At 37.7% G+C, this 22,649-nt stretch overlaps 1 protein-coding gene across 1 annotated transcript in view; it reads left to right on the plus strand.

Moving 5' to 3' along the window:
- osbpl10a (oxysterol binding protein-like 10a) overlaps positions 1 to 22,649 on the plus strand; it is a 170,650-nt gene that overhangs the window by 88,967 nt on the left and 59,034 nt on the right. The window contains exon 6 of the mRNA XM_030148247.1: positions 17,154 to 17,385. Coding sequence (XP_030004107.1) covers positions 17,154 to 17,385 — 232 coding nt within the window. The remainder of the gene's footprint in view (positions 1 to 17,153; positions 17,386 to 22,649) is intronic.

The raw sequence follows: 22,649 nt of genomic DNA on the forward strand, positions 1-22,649 counted from the left end.
TTCTACATGTAATAGTTTAGGTTTTACACTGTGCAAATTATAGAGTTTTAATCAAATATAAAAGCAACAAAAACTGTCGGAGAACCTAAGGTAGAACCCTGTGTTAATCTGTACAGAACAAAGGTTTACCTGAATTTAAACAATCTGATACACTTTCCATACGGTGTTTAGGAATAGAAGTCGTAACCTTCAGGATTTTTAAAAGGCTATATGCCTGATTATGAACTTTTAATAACTTTTATATCAGGGTAATTATAGTTGACCAAAGACTTTAATAACAAAATAAAAACTTCATTGAATAGTTCAGCATTAACTAAACACTAACTAATTTTGCACTCGCAATATTCGGTGCAATCCAGTGGCCAATCAGACTTCCTCCGCTCGAAATTTGCACACGAACAAGTGTTTTTATACATAGGTCTTTTTTTTTTCTTTACCTTTATTTTTATTATTATACAAAAGTCTTTTTTATGTATTGTTTATATATAGATTTTATTGGGCTAAATCTGGGACCTCCAGGACCAAATTTCGTGCCATCTCACGTGTAAATGTGTGCTGGTACGACAATAAAAATCCTTGAATCCTTTTTCAACCTTGGGGTCAGGACCCCACGTGGGGTCGCCTGGAATTCAAATGGGGTCACCTGGAATTTCTAGTAATTGATTAAAAAAAAAAAAAAAAAACACTTACTAATAAGAAATCTATGTTGAGTTGACAGAGGTAATCCCAATCCATAAAAGACAAACTGAGTCTGAAACTGCAGCACTGTGGTTCTGTTTATCTGTCAAATGTTCATTGTGGTCGGTTTCAGATGCTGCAGCTCTTTCATAATTCATAGTTTGAGTTCTTGTTTGTTCAGTATTAATTGTCAGCCTTGTAAATCCAAGCTGGACTGACTGTACATATCCTGACCAAGGAAAATAAAATTTTCACTTTGTGCAGTAATCTACACCTGGCTTTACTGCCTCCATCTATAATAATATACATTATACAGACTAAATGTCATCTAAAATTAACCTATATTTGAAACGTAGTATAGCAAACTATTACATGATCGAAAACATATTAATTTTAGCGGGAAAAAAATAAGTCTCCATTTTGAATGTTTGGGGTCACCAGAAATTTGTGATGTTAAAATGGGGTCACAAACCAAAAAAGGTTGGGAACCACTGCCTTAAAAGAAAATAGAATTTCAGCTTTAATCATCTTAGTTTTTGATTCCACTGGTGTCTTTCATTTTGTCCTCTTAAATTTTTTAGTCTTCAACTTGGAAACACTAGAACTATCTAATAGAAAATGTTCCTAAAAAAAACAAAAAAAACCAAAACAAAACATATGTTCATAAAACTAGCTCCAACTGAAATTTAAAAAAATCCTTAAAGACCACATAAATATGTGAAAATATTAGAATTATAATATCTGTTTCACATCTGAAGTTATTGAAGTCTTTAAAAAATATTTAATACAGTTTCTGTTGTCTAAAAACATTACATTTATGGCCAAATCTGGATTAAGGACAAATCCACAAATCTGTCCTCAGGCCGCTCCACTACAGTCTGTCAAACCAATGACGTCTCACATACAGGCAGCCAACAAAAACATAAATACCGGCATTATATAACATCATAAAAATAACTGAGCTCTGATTAAAGTAACAAAGGCTCATTTTGGTACCCATCTTAAAGTGGTACAAAGCTGCTTTGTGTGGAGTCTGCCAAACAGGGCATTACGATACACTGCAGGAGAAGAGCTACATGTCTAATAATCTGTCATGTAATTGAAACCTCACAGTTGAACCTTGTATCCTTTGACACTTTTCCCAAAAACTGAATCAGTAGGAGCAGAGTGCCAAGCCATTAACTGAACAGTGTATTAAAACTTGGCTTTTACCTGCACAGTTCATCTGGTTCCTCTGTTTGTCATTCTGATGACACTCTTGGAGAAGCATCAATAATTCATCTAAACCTCTGTCTTTCATGCCATAGTCGCTCATTGAAGACCTGGCTGGCTTCAGGTTGTTGAATTCCCCATTCGGATGCTGTGCCACGCTGCGTGTCTGCCTCGTCTCGCTAAGAATATCTCGTCTAAATGATTCACTCTGTGACAGAAAGAGAGCAACAACTAGCTGGGAAGTGAATGGAGACTCATTTCTCACCTCTCAGGAGCAGAGTCTGTCTCCTCCAGTGAACCTGGGACACTTTGAGTACAAACCCAACAGATGGTGTGATCATTAAGCAAAACAAACACTGCTTTGGTGCTTGTGTTTTCTCTACACACTGAGGAAACGAGGCTCTCTTCAGCGCCATTCATTCTGAGCTTCTCCCAAACGAGGTTATTATCGTTAACGAAAACTAACGAAATGACGAAAACTAGAATTGTAAAAACATTTTCGTTAACTGAAATAAATAAAAACTATAATGAAAAGAAAAAAAAAAAAACGATAACTAACTGAAACTGTATTGTGCGCTTACAAAACTAAAACGGATAAAAATTATGGATAAAATTCCCTTCGTTTTCGTCTTTGTCAATGTCGGATTGATACGAAATCGATTTATTTCCCTCAAGCAATTTTAGCTAGCAGCACCATACAATATTTAACGGCCCATCACTTGTGGTCACTTGTGGTTTCCAGTCGTCTTCTGGTCCCCACTCCACCTGGAAACATGGAGACTAAAGTTGGGAGAAAGCAGCAGAGTCCTGTCTGGGATTTATTTGAATACGACGACAGAGAAGAGAAAAGATACAACAAAACTACAAGTAATACTAAAACTAAGCATTTAGAAAGTAACGAAAACTAATAAAAACTAACAAACCTGCTCTAAAAACTAAATAAAACTAACTGAATTAGAGGAAAAAAAAGTCAAAACTAAATAAAACTAAACTATGATAAAAAAGGACGTGGGCTGCTGCTGACCTGCTTCGTACAGTATCTGCAGCCTCATTTAGCACCCCTCCTCATCTCTCCACATCCACCCTCCTCGTGTCATTTGTTGTTTCCTGTCCCTTTATTCATAACCTGACCATAAACTTGTCTGACAGTTTTGGCACAGGGCTGAAGCAGGCTGAAGCAGACAGTAAAGCAGTCTGCTCGCTCTGATTTATGCACCGCTGTACACTGTAGAGGAAGGAAAACTGCTGCGTTCTGATTACCGGTGGATTTATGCCCCCATGGCAGCATATGTGATCATATTTATGTTTGTCCTCTATCATTGATAATTCTCATAAACAGCATGTTGATACTTCCTGAAGGGCATTCTTTGGCTCCTTTTCAAACAGTTGGAGTGAATGCAGGCATGGCCTTAGGTCTGGCCGACAGCACTCGCTGAACCAGAACACAGGCAGGAGGCTCAGAGGTACAGTCTGAAACCAGCAGCGATCAGGAGGCTTAAGGAAAACACAGCTGGAGTTATAAGAGGTGGAAGAAGTACACACATCCAAAGTTAAACAGCAACACTACAGAGTAAAAACTACCAATCCTGCTTTTAAAACCCTTAGAAAAACTAGAACCAGTGGCAATTTCTCATAGACTGCAAGGGAAGCCCGGCTTCAGAAATTAAATGGTTAAATATGTTCGGTTGTGTTGACATTTCATTGACTACAAATGCGTTAGAACACGTTCATCCCACAGACGAGTTCATTCAGAATCAGCTTTATCACAAATCAGCGGATGTGATGTTGTTCACTTCTCATACATTCCTGTTGCGCTGTTTTCTCATTCGATCTCTGCTCAGTGCATTTGTCCGTAGACTGCGGCCGTCTCTGGGCTTCAATGGGACTAAGTGGAACAGTTTTTTTTCATTGCCTGAAAACTGGACAGTAACTGGATAAATGCCATGATGTTGTCCCGCCCCCGGACACCAGACGTCTCTGGGGGTGAATGGAGCTGTGGGCGGAGCTCGGCCGGGCTGGACGCCAGAATCCTACGTGCTGATTGGAGGATCAGTTGAAAGGCTGAACCCTGTTTGATTGACAGCTAGTTTGAGATCTCCTCCTTCACTGACACAGTTCAGTTTAATACCGTCGCACATTCTGCTGTGAAATGGAGAGAGAAACTACTACGAAATTACTCGTTCATCTCTTGCACTGTAAATAAAACACACTCATTGTACTTCCTTGTTTCAATTTAACATAATTTCAGCGTTTTCTTGTTTCAGTTCCATAATTTAATCATTTCTTGTTCAAGTTTAATATCGTTTTGTAGATAGTTAAATCAATCAAACTGTCGGCTAGGTCACAGTGAAAGGAGCATCTGTAGTTTAAAAAGGCTGAAGTCTTACACCCACAACACAATGGGCCAAGGCAATCTAAGCAGAGAGGACACTGGTCCAGTCCCTGGAAGAGACGCCTACTGGTACGATAAGGTCACTGAGCATTTTCTTAAAAAGGAACGGAGGGCCGAATGTATGTTTAAATAACCTGACAATTTTTTTTTTTTTTTTATGTAAGCTGACAATGAGCTTCCCCTGTCTGAAAGATGAGCAGCCACCACTGACTAGAACTGTCATCAAAATATGCTCAATGTATCAAAACAATACATATACATGAGGTACTGTATGGACTGTGCAGAGGGGGTTCCACATAATTACACATATTAAATGATTTCCTTATATGCCCAAGCTGATTCAGTGGTTTGATGAAGAGCTGTAGATCTGTAAAGTTGGTGAAAATGGAAATCCATATAAAGCATGAAAGTATCTTGGAATTAAAGCTTCTGGGAAAAAAATACTAGAATACACCCCTTCCTCCGGCAGCTGTCTCCTCTAGGTCCAAATCAAAAGGCTGAATTGCTGAAACAAATTTAAATTTTATTTCTTTACATTGTTCCGTATTGATGGAGAGTTGGACCGCTTTGTAAACTCTTCTCCACATGGTTCAGGTCTAGACTGTGGTGGCCAATCCATGTGTAAAATTAGGTCTCAATCTCCTGAACCACTTTTTTACACTGCAAAAATCAAAATCATACCAATTGTATTTTTCTCATTTCTAGTCAAAACATCTCATCACACTTAAAATAAGACATAATATTTTTTTTTTGCTTGAATTAAGCAAAAAAATCTGCCAATGGAACAAATGAAAATTATCTCGGTAAGATTTCTTGAAATAAAATTTTCAAGATCTATTCTCTAAAAATAAGTTCTTATATTTTACCGAAAAGTTACTCTGTAGGTGATTTTGTCTTATTTTAAGTGTGATGAGATATTTTGACTAGAAATGAGAAAAATACACTTAGTAAGATTTAGATTTTTGCAGTGTACTGTCTGATCCTGCTGAATCCTGACATTGTTTTCTAGAAACATGTCTGTGTCATCAACGAAGAACAAATCCACTGGTTATTTTGTATATTCAAGTTCAGATGACCTCATTTTTTGGACACATAACATCACTGAACCTAGACCTGACCAACTGAACCAAGCCCAGATCATAACACTGCCCCCACAGCCTTGTACTGTAGGCATTAGGCATGATGGGTAATGACTTCATTCACCTCTCTTCACTCTGGAACAGGGTCAGTCTGGACTCATCAGACCTCATGAATGTTTTCCATTGAAACAGTCCAATCTTTATGCTCTGGTAGTTTAAGAAATGAGAAGCTACTCCCTGCATCAGTTTAAGGGTTAAAGAACCTGTTGCAGCTGAATCATATTAATCAATATGTTTATTGTATATTATATGTGTCATGCAACGTTGCTATCAGAGACCACCTATAATTTTGTTGCATAACCTGTGTAATGACAATAAAGCCTATTTATTTTATTTTATTTTATTTTATTTTATTTTATTTTATTTTATTAACTCTTTGCTTTGTAAATCCAAACTGGACAGTATACACCTGACACCTTTCATGCTGTTATAGAAAATTGAAGCCTTTTTCCCCAAACCTCCATGTCATACAGCAGTAGAATTGCATCCAGGTCACATCTGATGGTATCTAATCCTTGTACTTGTCTGAAAATACCTGTGATTAGCCACAATCTACGTCACAGCATAGATTTTCTATAATCCAAAAGCACAGGCATAGTGTAGATTCAGTCTCATGTCCTCTCAGAACACTTGAATTACAACATGCTGAACCATAATTATTTGATTTTTACCCAGTGACGCCAAAAATCTATCAAGCACTGCAGTTTTATGTCTAGTACTTCAGGAAAGGTACAGTAAAGTTCTATTCCATCCTCACTAGTTAGCCTGTAACACAATGCACATACACATGCATTTAAGGATGTGCACTGAAATAGAATTCAGTCATTGTATGATTTTTATTTATTTATTTATTTTTTATTCAGCACTTTTTGTTTAACCTATAAAGACCCAAGCAGCAACTGGTGACAAAAAGAATCTACTGATGTAACTGTGTTATACCTGCTGATCCACAAATTCTATCAATGCATGTAAATAATTGGTGTAAAATACAGTTTGTCATCAGATATCAGATTTGGATGTTCAGAGGTCTGTAGTTACCGTGGAAACACTGTCATCTTCTACAGCATTGATTCACCAGTAAAACCCATGGAGTTTGATCAATGACAGTGGATGGAGACACTGGGTTTATGTCCAGTTAATCATAGATTTGACTGAAAAAGTCACTTTTTCTTCAGTTTTCTCTGTTTCTCATATAATAACCTTTGAATTTACTCTGAGCTTTTATGAACATCTACATGATCAGTGAATGAAATATAGGAAAAGACATGATTTACACTGAAAAAACTCAAAATGAAGAGGATAATATTACAAAAAATGGTGATAAATCACTTAAGAAATGTTGAATATAGAGAACAATTAATTTGGGAACTGCCTCAAAAGTAGCACTGGGGTTTTATGGGTTTAGATAAGACAAGATAAGACTTTATTTATCTCATCATGGGGAAGTTTCAGTTAACAGCAGCAACATACAACAAGCAAATGCAGAGAAAAGGACATGTAGAGAAAAACCACAAACCAGTGAAAAATGAAATATATGGAAAAAAGTAAGAAATTTGGTATTCATATAAATATATATACAAGTATAGAATTAGAATAAAATGAGTTCTATATTTCATATATAAATATTTATATAAATACCAACTTATTTTCTGGTTTGGTTTGCTCTACTTTTAGAAATCTCTCCAGTTCCACAGTGACTGTACAGATTTCTCTGAAAAGCAAAGTGGAAAAACTGTAAACTGGAGTGAAGTCAGGCCATTGTCATTCTGTCACCATCCATCCGTCTGCCTGTCTTCGGTGTGTGTCAGTGGGAGTCATACCACATAACTGTCTGCTCTGCAGCTTGTCACAGCTGGCGGCCATCATCTCATCAAACGCCTCGTCTTTCTGTACAGAGCAGCACCATTGGGCAGAAGCTCTGCCGTGGCAGGCCCGGATCACTGAGGTTAGGTTATTTCTGGAAGCAGCACTGGTCCTGTTGGCTCCAGAGGGAACTGTGTGTATGTAGGGGGGGGGGGGGGCTTTAGGACTGGAAGCCCTCTGACTTAGAGCTGAAGACGGCTGCATGTCAATTCTTGTATCCGTTAATAAACCAGATATTCCTAAAAATACAAAGAACAAACCAAATGTGGACCTTAGTTCTGCAGTAAAGTCATGTCGTCATCAACTATTCTGCATTTATCCTCTACCTTACGTAGCAGTCTAATGCTTTTCAGCTCATTATTTGGTTTTCAGGGTCACCACACACTGCTCCTCACCTCATATTTGTCAAGGTTGTCACAAAAAAAACCACAGCACATGACCTGTATGACACCAAATGCCCCGCCCACACTAGCATGGATAGTTTTCTAAAATTGTTTTCTTCTTCAGTTAAAAAAAAAAAAAAACAACTATGTACTGTTACGCCCCGGCCTAGGGGTTCACCAGGGCGAACATAATAGGCTCAACTTTTGTCCCCTCCCAGCTCCCAAGCACACACGTCAGTCAAAAACTAAGATTCACAATATTTATTATCAGTATCTTGTTCAACTAAGGAAGGGTTAGGGGAGGGAGCGGCTAAAACAACAAACAAAATATCTTCTTTTACAATTTACTAACTTACCTAACCAAAATAAATGCAGGAAATAAAATACAGAAAACTTACCTATCTAACCAAAAACAGGAGAAAATGGGAAAACAAAAGAGCCGACCTCCCCTACCAGAAAAAGGTTCAATTTAACAAAACTATTTACAACTACAAACAATCAGATTTTTCCAGGATCGAAGACTGACCGTCACACACACGAACACAGGGTTGGGAGCTGACAGGAGGCAAGAGCGAGCAAGGATGGGTGCTCCAGGGCCATCTTTAAAGGGCCGGGCAATCATGCTCCACCAATCAACCACCTGCAACAAACGGAAACAAAAGGGGCACAGCACACCTACAGGACGGGGGAGAACACACACTAAACAGAAAACACATACATATACATATAAATAGATAAATTATGACCCAGGGTCATAACAGTACACACGGCAATACAAAAATAACTACAAATCAGTATAAAAATGCTCAGACAAGCCACTGGACTTCAAACTGTGGATGACAGTTGTAAACATGCGTCACCTTAAGTGTTGGTTGTGGAAGTGTATTCTTTACATGATGTGGATTTGTCCACTACATCGGTCCAGTCCGTCTCCCAAATGTCTCTGTGCTGACCTGATCTACTGCAGATCATGCACCTAGATTTGACGTTTCAGCTGCAGCTTCATCACATAAAACCATAACAGACATGAGCTAAATGGAGTTTGACACCTCTCAGGTTTCCTTGAGCTCATGGACACACAAACCAAAGGCAAATGTAAGGAAAATGGTAAATATTCACATTATGGCTGGTTGTTATTCATTTATTTTTACTACATTTTATCCTTATTTTTTGATGGTGGTGTCTCATCTTTTATTGATATTATTTTTAATCACATTGGCTCTTAATTCTTACGATGTTCTTGCATATTTTGGTATGGATTTAGGGTTGTGCAATTGTTTTAGTTATTTACCTATTGGTGTTGTATACTGTCCCATACTTCAGGATGCCATGTCATTGTATGGTTAGTGTTATTTATTGTTGTCATGTGTCTGCACTGGGATGTCTTTTTGTTTTGTACGGTGTTTTTGTATGGCGTTGCAGCCCCCTTGTACTATTGCCCACACTATTTCTTATCTTATCTTATCTTATCTTATCTTCTTATCTTATCTTATCTTATCTTATCTTATCTTATCTTATCTTATCTTATCTTATCTTATCTTATCTTATCTTATCTTATCTTATCTTATCTTATCTTATCTTATCTTATCTTATCTTATCTTATCTTATCTTATCTTGGGGCATGAGTGAAGTACCTCAAATTTGTACTCGAGTATCGTACCACTATATTACTGAGAAAATTAGACTATCAGAGTAAATAGTGTAAACTTCATAGTATTAGTATAGTATTGTAAGGACACATTCGTACCAGAACATACAGATATGTGAGTTTGTCAAAAATAAATTTTACTTTACATTATTCTAAAAAAAAAAAAAGTCTGCTATTTTACTCTGAAACACTACATGGTAGGAAACAGACCTGGTGCATGAAGAAAAATATGAGTTTTGAATAATATCTGCATTAATTAGCACCTTTAGCATAGCACTTATATTCTAAATATAATAACATTAACCCACTCTGGTGCTGCTCATTATGTGCAATATAATAACAGTACAACATAACTATGTAAACTATGTCACAATACAAAAGTGCATTTACTGTGATATAACCTGCAATAATCTGTTTACATTTCAGTCATTTCTCTTCCATGTTGACTTATTTGTTATTATTTGCACTTTGCTCTGTTTTCTATTTATATTTTTTTATGTGTGTGCTCTTTTTTATTTTTTTTTTCTATTTTCTGTTTTGTTTTTTTCTACTTAAATGTGTGTATTCTATTTAAATGTTCATTTCACTGTCGACCTGTGGATCATAATTTCGTTCATCACACCAATGTTGAATGATAATAGAGGATCTTCAATCTTAACTATTTAAAGAGCACAAAATCTTGGCGGTAAATAGAATTCTACATGAATGCTGCTGTTGTTTTGTCTGCAGACGACCATGTCGACTCAAAGGTTATGATGTCAGTATTACTTATGCAGGTAGTTTTGGTTGTAAAGCAGCAAAAAAAAAGGTTATTTTCAGGTTTAAATCTGTCAAAATCCTGAATTTTAACAGTATATTGATCATTCTGAGTATTTATGTCATTCTGCAACAGATCTTAGAAGCAAAAATGGAATAAATACAAAGACTTATTGTAGTGGGTAAATGTTAAAAAGCACAGTAAAACATGTCCTTTTACTTTTCTTCACTGGTTCATCGAACAGCGACATGATCAAATTTACATCCGCAGTCACCAGGCATAACATAAAACAAACTGAGAAACAATATTCATCCTGAATGAGCAGGTCACAGAAGCAAATGTCTCAGAGGTTTAATGGGTTCCAAAAAAAATAAAAAGAAAGAAAATAGAATCTTGTGTGAAATGAAGCAGCCAGTCCTGATAGTCTGAAAGGAGCCGAGTGTGTATCAACATTCTGAACACTGAGTCTATTAATAAGACACTGGCATCAAAAATGTGAGCTACAGCTGCCTGAAGAATTCATCATGCGACCTGAGTAAATGGCGGAATAATTGGAGTGGCTCTTAAAAAAGTTCTTTACGTGCCTGTGTTCGCCTTGTGCAGCGTCGAACACTGATGCTGGGAGACAGATGTGTTTATTCAAGCACGTGCCGACCAAGAGTGTTTGTGAAGCCATACAATATTAATGAATACAACATTTCCAGTCTGATAAACAACCCCGTTTCATTAGCCTGGAGAGAAGCTTATTACCTGCTCTATGACAACCAACTTTGTCTCCTGCCTTTTGTGTTTAGACTCCGATAGGTGAGTCATACTCAAATGATCCTCAGAGTCATCAGCAGAACTGCTCTTATTTGAAGAGATGCAGAGTTTTTTTGTTTCTTTATTGGCACTCTTCTCTCAGAGCAGATGGTTGAGTGGATTGCGTCTTGCCTGTAGCCAGAGCTGAAGGGATGGCTGTTGAAATCTAAATAAAACTGTATCACTTCCCACACACAATTAAAACAATGAGATGACTGAGGATTTGATGCAGGTGTAGCACCAGCAGCTACATTTTTTTTTTTTTTATACCCGACACTACCCCCCCCCCCCCTTCAGAAGACAACTTTATTTTTAATTACAGCTTGTGTTTAAGTAACAATCTCCAACTTTATATTCACGTGTTCATCCATTCCTTGCTTTTATACATATACATAGATCAGTGGTTCCCAACCTTTTTTTGGCTCCTGACCCCATTTTAACATCACAAATTTCTGGTGACCCCATAATTCACAACTGAGACTTTTTTTTTTTTTTTTTTTGCAAAAATTAATTTGTTTTTGATCATGTGATAGTTTGCTATACTATGTTGCAAATAAACATTAATTTTAGACGACATTTGTTCTATATAATTATATAATATGTATATTTTATTTGAACTTGATTTTTATTAGGAAAAGTGTTTGGTGTTTTAATTATAATGAAATATATACTGAATCATTAAAAAATATTTTTTACTAGTAAATTTTTTTTTTTTTAAACAATTACTAGAAATTTTTTAGGTGACCCCATTTGAATTCCAGGTGGCCCCATGTGGGGTCGTGACCCCAAGGTTGAAAAACACTAACATAGAGGGGGGGCTCATATAGATGAAAGTGTACAGGGACAGGATGAGACAAGACAGTGGGACAAAACAGACATAAGACAAGCCAACTAAGTGGCTGCTGTTGAAAACATAACCAAACGTGAAAGACATGACAAGTAAGACAAGACAAAAACAGATACTGATTACATACACATATTCATCATTATACATTGGTGTGTGTGTGTGTGTGGAGAGGGGACCAAACAAAGGGGGCTCTACTGCTGGGTGCTGCATGGAGGTGGTTCGGTTTAGGTTTTACATAGTGCTGCACAGCGATTAAAATTTTTAATCCCAATTAATCGCTTGGATTTCTGCGATTAATCATGATTAATTGCATAGTTGGGGGGGGGGGGGGGGGGTGCCGGCATCAACAGCATGTATTGCCTTTGAGTGATATTTTAGACTTGAAGTACTCCAGTGATAAAAATAATTCCACATTGCAGTGCTTCCAAATAACTTTGTCCTTCTCAACCCCACCATCTGAAGACATTTAAAATGAAAATGTCCATGGAACAGACCGCTACTTTTCTCCATGTTTATGTCCACACCAGTTTATTTCCGCTTGTGAGTGACTGACAGGAGTCTTAAGCCCACTAATAAGTACTAATACTAATAAGCCCAATAATATGTGATGTTCAGTTGTTCAAAGCAAGCAGACAGAGTGAAACTATAAAATAAAGACAAAATAATTCAATTAGTCATGTCTGTTAATGATATGCATATTCACGGAGAATGCATAGATGTAATTATTATAAACTTAAATTGACTGCTAATACAACAATCACATGGTAAATAAGTAAAGGTTAGTTCAAAGGCTGAACCAATGAATTTACATAAACTTAACATGAGCCTGCATAAAGAATTAGCAACCCATCTGCGACTGCTAGCATAAACGAATTAGCTTAAACATGTTAATAACACATTGTAATAAACACATGCAAAATAACGTCATAAACATGTTTCTAACTTCTGCATGTGAAATTATTTAGTAAACGACAGAATGACTGATACATACAGGCATTGAACTGCAGGAGTTACACAAAGTTTGATTCAGCATTACTCGGAAAGTTCGCTTTCTCCTCTCAGCTACGTGCAGTTCACGCACAGCACCAGCTGTTTGGTGTGTGTGAAGCGCCAAAATAAAAGCATGAGTTTCAAAATAAGAGTCCATATGTATAAATGAACTAAGACTTGCTTGAAGGGCAGACCGGCATTAACGGGAGATTAAAAAAAATTGTCGGCGTTACTTAATGAATGCGTTAACGCGGTAATAACGCGTTAACTTGTCCATCCCTAGTTTTACAGTGAAATGTGTTCTAAAAGGGGGAGGAGAGAAGGAGAGAGCGGAGGGGTGAGAAAAGGGGAGAAGAAAGTGGTGAAGACCCCCACAGGAAAACACCAACAATACCACTAACAACAACCATGGTGATAACCACAATGACAACAACGACCAAAGCAAGAGCTGAGCAAACTGGGCAGAGGGAAAAGAACAAGAAAAAAAACTAAAAGAAAAAAAAAAAAAAGAAAATTTCAATAAAATAAGTAAGACTCACCAAAGAGAAATACAGGAGAAGAAAACATGAATAGAATGCCACAAACAATAACAGCACAAAAACAACACCAGTTGTGTTTTTTTTGTGTGCATGTTCTTGGTTGAGTTGGAGAAAATGTCATGATACAAGCGCTCACTCATGTCCTCCTACTGTATCTACACTCAGCGGCCACTTTATTAGGTACATCTGTTCACATATGCTTTAATGCAAACATCTAAGAGGCAGTGACTCGGTGTATTTCGGTATGTAGGAATGGACATGATGATGTGCAGAAATACAAACTGTGTATCAGAGTGAGGAGGAGAGGTGGAAACTGGGATTTTCAGACACAATCACCTCTAAGATTTACAGAGGATAAAAAAGTGCAAACACCCATTGAGCAGAATGTCTTATTGTTGGTTTCTTGTTGATGCCAGAGGTCAGAGGAGAACGGTTTGAGCCGATAAAACAGCAATGGTGACTGAAATAACAGCAGATTACAGCAGAGATACACACAAAAGCATCTCTGTTGAACTGTGAAGCTGATGTATTACAGCAGCAGCATATGCAGCCACTGGCCACTTTATTAGGTACGCCTGGTGCAGTCTAATGCCTACAATATCTAGTACAGGGGTGTCAAACATACGGCCTGTGGGTCAAAACAGGCCAATCAATGGTTCCAATCTGGAATTTGCAAAGTGCAGAAATTACATAGAAGACGTTAACAGTCAAGGGTTTCAAACTTATTTACAGACCAACAGGCTCACCGGTAAAATAACCTATAAATAATAACTCCAGAATGGGATTGGGATTCAAATTTGTGTAGATCCACATTTCAGTCTTGAGTATTTGTGTGTATGTATTATTATTTTCTTATTTAACTTCATTTCTGTTGCATATTATAGGAGATTATAACATTTCCTGGCAGCTGAGGACAATATGCTGAAAGAAATATACTTGATAACAGTGATTTAATATGCAAAAATATATGGTATGTGCTATAGTAAAGTATACAATTGATGGTTACAGTAATGATAGTAATGTAATCTGTTACTTCCGTCTCTGCACAGTAATGTCCTGATCTTGAATGTCTTTTATCATGTTGCATAGGGGCTTAAATATCTGTAAGTTAGACTCTTATTGGCTGCTGTTCGTTTATGTTCAGTCAGGCTCAGAGATCCGTTTACAGCACCGATGACCTCAGATAATATGAATGAATCAGTCCTTCTGCTTATGAGTAACTGACACCACATGTGAAAACAGCAGAGATATCCTTTACCCAACATACATAGGACTCTTAAACGTATAGTATAAAATATAGAGGTAAAAACGGCATCATGAGATCATCCTAAATAATCATACATCAATCATAGTAAAAGCACAAGAAAAATATCACATATATAAAGGAAAGAACAAGGAACAAGAAGTAAACACATCATCAGGACGAGTTAAATCAGGACGCCTGAATCTTGGTTCATTTAGTACGACAGATTAGAACTCACTAATTAAAATATCACATCCACTCTATTTGCATTTGCAAAATATTATTCAGGAAGAAACATGCTGTGGTATTAAAATGAGGTTGTGTTTCCTCCACACTCCATGTACAGATAGCCGAAGGATATTATTCATTCATTCATTTTCCAAACTGCTGGAGGGTCTGGAGCCTTCTCAGCTACCATTAGGCAAAGGTCAGGGGTCATCAGTTCATCAAAGGGCTGACATATAAAGAACGACCATTCATTGTCACATTCATACCTACGACCAGTAAAACACATCATCAGAACAAGTTTAATGCATTTCAGAAAAGGTGATTTTGGGAATAATGGCAATGATGAGCATTTACAGACGTGCAGAAGGAGTTGGTTCCAGAGAGGGATGAAAATCCACTGTCTTCATATAGTTATTTTTTTATTTATGAATGTATCTTGTATTTATATAGATATTGACTGGATTTTAGATGTATTTTTTATTGGATTTTAAACTTCAAACTTCTTCTAACCTTGATCTTAGTTCACAGGTTTATTTTTTATCTTTTATTACAATCAGTCTTTTATTGACCCATTTCTCTGTTCTTTTATGTCCTGATTGGTGGAACTTGGAGCACTTTTATTGTATCATGTCTATAGTCAACTTTATGTTTAGTCCAGTTGTTTCCAACCTTTTTTGGCTCGTGACCCCATTTTAACATCACAAATTTCTGCCGACCCCAGACATTCAAAAGGGAGACTTTTTTTTTGCTAAAATTAATGTGTTTTTGATCATGTAATAGTTTCCTATACTATGTTGCAAATAAACGTTAATTTTAGATGACATTTAGTCTATATAATATATAGTTTTATGGACGGAGGCAGAAAAGCCAGGTGTAGATTACTGCACAAAGTGAGAATTTAATTTTCCTTGGTCAGGATATGTACAGTCAGTCCAGCTTGGATTTACAAGGCTGACAATTAATACTGAACAAACAAGAACTCAAACTATGAATTATGAAAGAGCTGCAGCATCTGAAACTGACCACAATGAACATTTGACAGATAAACAGAACCACAGTGCTTCAGTTTCAGCTTCAGTTTGTCATGTCTTTTATGGATTGGGATTGTCTCTGTCAACTCACCATATATTTTTTATTACTAAGGTTTTTTTGTTTTTTTTTAGCAATTACTAGAAATTTCAGGCGACCCCATTTGAATTTCAAGAGACCCCACATGGCGTCCCAACCCCAAGGTTGAAAAACACTGGTTTAGAAAGATGTCAAAAGGGTGTCATCATCTAACTCCAAAACAAATCCACCTTCATGTATAAATAAAGTAACGCGACCCTGAACCAAGGTTGTTATCGTTAATGAAAACTAACAAAATGACAAAAACTAGAATTGAAAAAACATTTTCGTTAACTGAAATAAAAAAAATATAATTAAAAGAAAAAAACAATAACTAACTGAAACTGTATTGTGTGCTTACAAAACTAACTAAAACAGATAAAAATTATGGATAAAATTCCCTTCGTTTTCATCTTTGTCAATGTTGGATTGATACAAAATTGATTTATTTCACTTGAACAATTGTAGTTAGCAGAACCATATGGTACTTCACAGTCCATCACTTCTCGTCATTTGTGGTTTAGAGTCGTCTTCTCGTTCCCACTCTGCCTGGAAACATGGAGACTAAAGTTGGGAGAAAGCAGAGTCCTGTCTGGGATCTATTTGAATATGATGGCGAGGAAGATAAAAGATATGAAGAAACTAAAACTAATACTAGAACTAAACTAAAACTAAGCATGTAGAAGAAAACTAATAAAAACTAGCAAACCTGCTCTAAAAACTTCTGTCCGTCCTCTGCGTACATTCCATCCGTTTACCAGGTGCTGGTGGATGCGTACCCAGTTGGAGAATACCACCAGGAGTACGTAGCGGTGCGGACCGCTGTCAGCGGAAGTGAAAGTGAAACTTATGGCTCATTTCTCTTTTCTCTTCCTGCTGAAGCTGAGATTTTAAACCTTACCAGCGAAAATGCTGCAATATTAGTATCACATTAGTGTTACCTCTGTCATCTCCATGTTTGTTATTACTGACTTTCTTCTTCTTCTTCTCAAAAAAACTTTACTTTTCTTCGTGGTATTTGTCCAGTATGGTTAATTCAGAGCGGCGCCCCCTGGTGGATTAATTGACAAACGCTCATTCCAACACATTAAATGTCAGTAGCAGCACTGTTTTTTCCAGTCAGACTAATGACAATGACAATAAAGCACATTTACAAAAGGAACTAAGAACTGGAGAGGGATTATTAAGTACTCGTATCGGTACTCGGTATTGGCAAGTACTCAAATGGAAGTACTCGTACTCTTACTCGGTCTGGAAAAAAGTGGTATCAGTGCATCTCTAATTATAACCTGACCCTGAACTCTCCTGTCTCATGTTGTCCCTCAGGTGATGTCCCAAGCTGAGGGTCAACAGAAGAACCTGGTCCAGTCCATTGACTCTCTGCCCACCAAAGGTCCCGTGTCCTGTCTGGACCAGGACCTGCTGCTGCTCAAAGCCACGTCGGCCGCCACCCTCAGCTGCCTGGGAGAGTGCCTGAACATCCTCCAACAGACCCAGAGCCACAACCAGGCGCCGCCTCAGTCCCAGACCTCCCAACACAACCACAGCGCCCCCTCCGGTGAGTCCGCCCCGGGCCCCGTTCCAGTGCTACTACTGGAGCCCCCGACCCCTCCATCTCCCCTCTCCCCTTTGTCTTTCCAGCCCCCTCCTCCAGAGCCCAGCACCAGTGGCAAAAGCCAGCTGGGGCAGCTGGACTGTGGCTCTTGCCCCTGCCTGATGGGTACCATGAACTTTAACGTTTGTAGTAAATGCTGTTGAATGTTGCATTAGTGCGTCTGTTTTATTTAGTTCCATTTGTGTTGTTGTTGTTTTGTTTTGTTTTTGCCATAGTTCATAGTAATTCTTGTTCTGTGTTGTGGATGTTGATGCAGATGTCATTTATCATTCACTAGTGTGTCTTCAATGTCTTTAATTGCATTGAAATGCCAGTAGGTCCAGTTAGTAGTGCCAAATGTCAGCATGAATGTGAAGTGTGTATGAAAATGAATATTGTTTACAGAATTCATAGGAGCATTTCAGACTGTCTTCCTACATGCATGTCAGAAAAATCAGGGTTTATGTGTGACCTGGTAAACCTAAATATAATGACTAATACTATGCACTCTTAAATCTCCTCAAAAGGATTAAGTCTTTGCCAAAGGAATCCACACTGGTGCCTAAAAATGTCAGACCTCTGCCATGTTTAACCCTCTTTGTGCCAGATCATTATGGATCCAATAAAGTTCTTTGGATTTAAACCTTTTGCAGCCTAATGGTGGTTCTATGGACATAAACACCAAGGAGCAGGATTACAGAATCATTTATGAAGGTGCAAGGTCGACCATAAATACCGGACAAGAAGAAATGTTCTGCTTAAATAAGGTTGAATCTGAATCTGGGGATTTTTTTCTAGTTGAGAATATTCATAGTATGGAACAACAGCACTATATGTTTTCTCCAAAAGCTGATTTAAAAGAATACTCTGAAAATGACTGTGTACAGACCTGAAAGTGCTTCTGTTGAGGAGAATGGGAGCTTGGATTCACAGCAGTTAACAACGCTCACCCCTGAAGCTGAAGCAAAAAAACTTCCCACTTGTTTTTCTTGGGCGATCTTTGAAATTAATCAGATGTGTCATCACCGAAAATGCCTCGACTCTCTGATTTCTGGCTGACAGAGGGAGGAGGATTTCCTGCAGAGGCTTGAGGGAACCTCTTATCAGATTACACACCCTTTTACTGGAAACATGTCTGCAATGGGATGTTTCAGCTGATTGGACTCCTCTGAACTATACAGCCGAACTGGACCGGAGTAAAAGTGAAAGTAGAACTGGCCGAACCAACTCAGCTGTCATAGACCTCCCAAAAACATTACATTACATTTGGGTTTTCTGCTTAATAATCCTCTGAAACTCCTTTTTAACCTGAATCTTGGCTCATTTAATATGGCAGATTAGACTACACTAATCAAAATATCACATCCAATTTTCCTGTTTTGCAAACTTTAAAGGTGCAATATGTAAAATGTGAAGAAATGTTTTTAATGGATTATAATGTACATCCTATACACTGGTATAATCAGCCTGTTTCCAATACCCAGACTTATCTCTGCACTTTATTATCACTGTGCTAGCACCGTCTATAAGCCTGGTTCTATTCGGTATTGTTCTGGAATATGGGCAAAAGTCATCTGAGTTGTTTAGTTGGTTTTAGGGCGGTGCTTAATGCAGGTCAGGATGCTGCAACAGTGCATTTGTTAAATATTGTCAGAGAGAAGCATGTTGTAGTAGTGAAATGAGGTTTTCCTTCCTTCACATGTTAATGACACTGAAAGATATCATTTATTTATTCATTCATTTGTTTATTTTCCAAATGAAAGGAGCCTTTTCCAGCTACCCTTGGGCAAAGGCAGGATCAGAGGTCTCCAGTTCATCACTGACGTATAAAGTCAAAGAACAATTCATTTTCACATTCATACCTTCGACCAGGGTGCGATTAATTGGGGGGGATGTGAGGGATCAACCCCCCCCTCTGGTTTTTACATCCCTGCTTCTGCTCAATGAATTTCAACTTCGGGGGGAGGGATAACCAGCCAATGTAAATGACAGTTTTCCTCCACCTAAATCCTACATTACTGGCACTAACGTTCACCTGTCTCAGTCTCAGAATTCACGAACATCCCCATGCACTGGGGCGCTGTAAAGGGGGTTAAACATGACATTCATGGGGCCTAGCATTTGTGGGGGGCCCATAGAGCAGCAGAGGGGGTCCAGTGGATACAGGTTAGAAGTTGTGAAAATTTCATGTAAGATCCACTGTATAAGAGAGGTATAGAACGCAGGAGTTGGACGTTGAAAATATGTAAAGTTAGTTAGTTACGTATATAACTGCCCCCCCCCCCCCCCACACACACCTGACGCTCCAACAAAAAGGAAAAAAAAAAACATCACTCACTCTGCTGACAAATCACACCCTGCCTACGACCAATATAGACTGACCAATTAAACTGTTCTGGATGGTGAGAGGAAGCCAGAGAACCCATGCAGACACAGGGAGAACATAAAAACTACACACAGTCGGTTCTAACCCATGAGGCTACAGTGCAAATCAATGTTCCACCAGCTGAAGGATAGAGAAAGATTAAAATTCTGCAACCATGTGATGGAAATATTCACACTTATTCCAGAGGAATCCCCTGAGAAAGCTAGACCAACACTATCAACTCTTAGACTTAACATTTCAAGAAAACTGCAAAGCACTCTCCTTTTACACTACGAAAAACACTAACTACACTAACTAAGATGCTTTTATCATCATGTACAGAGTGGGGAAGCAAAATTTACAATGAACATTTAGTTGTTTTTTCTCAGCAGGCACTACGTCAATTGTTTTGAAACCAAACATATACTGATGTCATAATCATACCTAACACTATTATCCATACCTTTTCACAAACTTTTGCCCATATGAGTAATCAGGAAAGCAAACGTCAAAGAGTGTGTGATTTGCTGAATGCACTCGTCACACCAAAGGAGATTTCAAAAATAGTTGGAGTGTCCGTAAAGACAGTTTATAATGTAAAGAAGAGAATGACTATGAGCAAAATTATTACGAGAAAATCTGGAAGATACTATTAAAGAAGAATGGGAGAAGTTGTCACCCGAATATTTGAGGAACACTTGCGCAAGTTTCAGGAAGCGTGTGAAGGCAGTTATTGAGAAAGAAGGAGGACACAGAATAAAAACATTTTCTATTATGTCAATTTTCTTGTGGCAAATAAATTCTCATGACTTTCAATAAACTAATTGGTCATACACTGTCTTTCAATCCCTGCCTCAAATATTGTAAATTTTGCTTCCCCACCCTGTATATTTATGCAAAACATGCTTAAAAAAAAAGTCACAAAAACAAAGCATCTCCCAGAATAAAATGAACTCTATTCTAAACCTAACTCAAGCAGACAAATATAAGTTGTTGCATATTCCACCTTTAGCTAAATACATTATAGGCATTTTTTGTTTAACTTTTTTTCAATATATTTAAATTTTCAACTTTAAGACCCTTCAGTCACTATTTGCAGAAATGAACATCTTGTGAGAAGTAACTTTTGGGCAGATTTTATCATCATCATCATCATCATAATTTGAGATATATTGAGGATGCAACCTCATTTAGCTGAGACAGAACAAGACATTTGAAACATCCAATGGACATATCAGAAATACCGAAAAGGCAAGGCAAGGCAAGTTTATTTGTATAGCACATTTCAGCAACAAGGCAATTCAAGGTGCTTCACACAGGACATTGAAATAAAAGAAACAAAAAGAAACACATTTAAAACATTATAAAAGAAACATATAAAAGGTGATTAAAAACAGCAAGTAAGAAAACAACACATAAAATCAAAATAAAATAAAATAAAATAAAAATAAAAACACACATATTAAAGTAAAAGTTTCCGTGCAGAGTTTCAAAGAGAATATAAAATTTAAAAAGTCAAAAGCCTTTTAGTCAAAGGCAGCAGTGAACAGGTGAGTCTTTAACCTGGACTTAAAAGAACTCAGACTCTCAGCAGACCTGATATTTTCTGGTAGTTTGTTCCAGATATATGGAGCATAGAAACTGAACGCTGATTCTCCATGTTTAGTTCTGACTTTGGGAACCCAGAGCAGACCTGCACCAGATGACCTGAGTGGTCTGGGTGGTTCATACTGGACTAGAAGGTCTCTGATGGATTTTGGGCCTAAACCATTCAGTGCTTTATATGCTAGTAAGAGAATTTTGAAGTCTATTCTCTGAGAGACAGGGAGCCAGTGTAGAGACCTCAGAACTGGGCTGATGTGGTCCACTCTCTTGGTCTTAGTGAGGACTCGAGCAGCAGCATTCTGGATCAGTTGCAGTCGTCGAATAGACTTTTTAGGCAGACCAGAGAAGATACTGTTACAGTAGTCAACTCGACTAAAGATGAAGGCATGGACAAGTTTTTCAAGGTCTTGCTGCGACATAAGTCCTTTAATCCTAGAAATGTTCTTGAGGTGATAATAAGCTGACTTTGTAATTGTTTGTATGTGGTTTTTAAAATTCAGGTCTGAATCCATGACAACACCCAAATTCCTGGCCTGGTCTGAAGTTTTTAACTGAAGTGACTGGAGCTGCATGCTGATTTTAAGACGTTCCTCCTTGGGTCCAAAAATGACTACCTCAGTTTTTTCTCTGTTTAACTGAAGAAAGTTATGGCCCATCCATTCAGATATTTGCTCCATGCATTTACCCAGTGCTTGTATGTAAAAAAGTAAAAGTGACAAAGACGAATTAAAAACAGAACTCTACTTAAAAACAGGAGCAGCTGGAGGTAAAATACTTACTTATTTGAAACAGAGTAACACTGAATGTGTCTGTGAACTGACTGTGATCATCAGCCAAATAGACTTATGAATAAGCTCCGAATGGAAGGACAAAGGCTCCACTCATCAATCCCCTTTGTTTGCCAGGAAGTGCTCCTTTGCTCTTTTTAACACTGCTTCTTTATTCTATTAATTTGCATTGCTTCTGTACAGTTGGTTCGTTATCATTTCATTAATTCTATTCAAGTTTCAGAAATGTCTTCTGTTGTGACTTGTGAATTCTATCAATTTGAAGATGGCTTGCGTCACCTGGGGTCGACTTTAACTGCTGTGAACTCAAGCTGAATAAAACTGCGAAACTGAAAGAACTCTAACATTTCCAGAGCCGTCTCTCAACCCTCAGGAGGTGAAAAAGTCAAGATATAGATTTTTTTTTTGAGCAGTATTCCTTAAAGCCAAGAAGTTGTGGTCCACCTGTATTCCACCATCTATGACTTGAG

This window comes from Sphaeramia orbicularis, chromosome 11 (genome assembly GCF_902148855.1).
Source record: "Sphaeramia orbicularis chromosome 11, fSphaOr1.1, whole genome shotgun sequence".
Lineage (NCBI taxonomy): Eukaryota > Metazoa > Chordata > Actinopteri > Kurtiformes > Apogonidae > Sphaeramia > Sphaeramia orbicularis.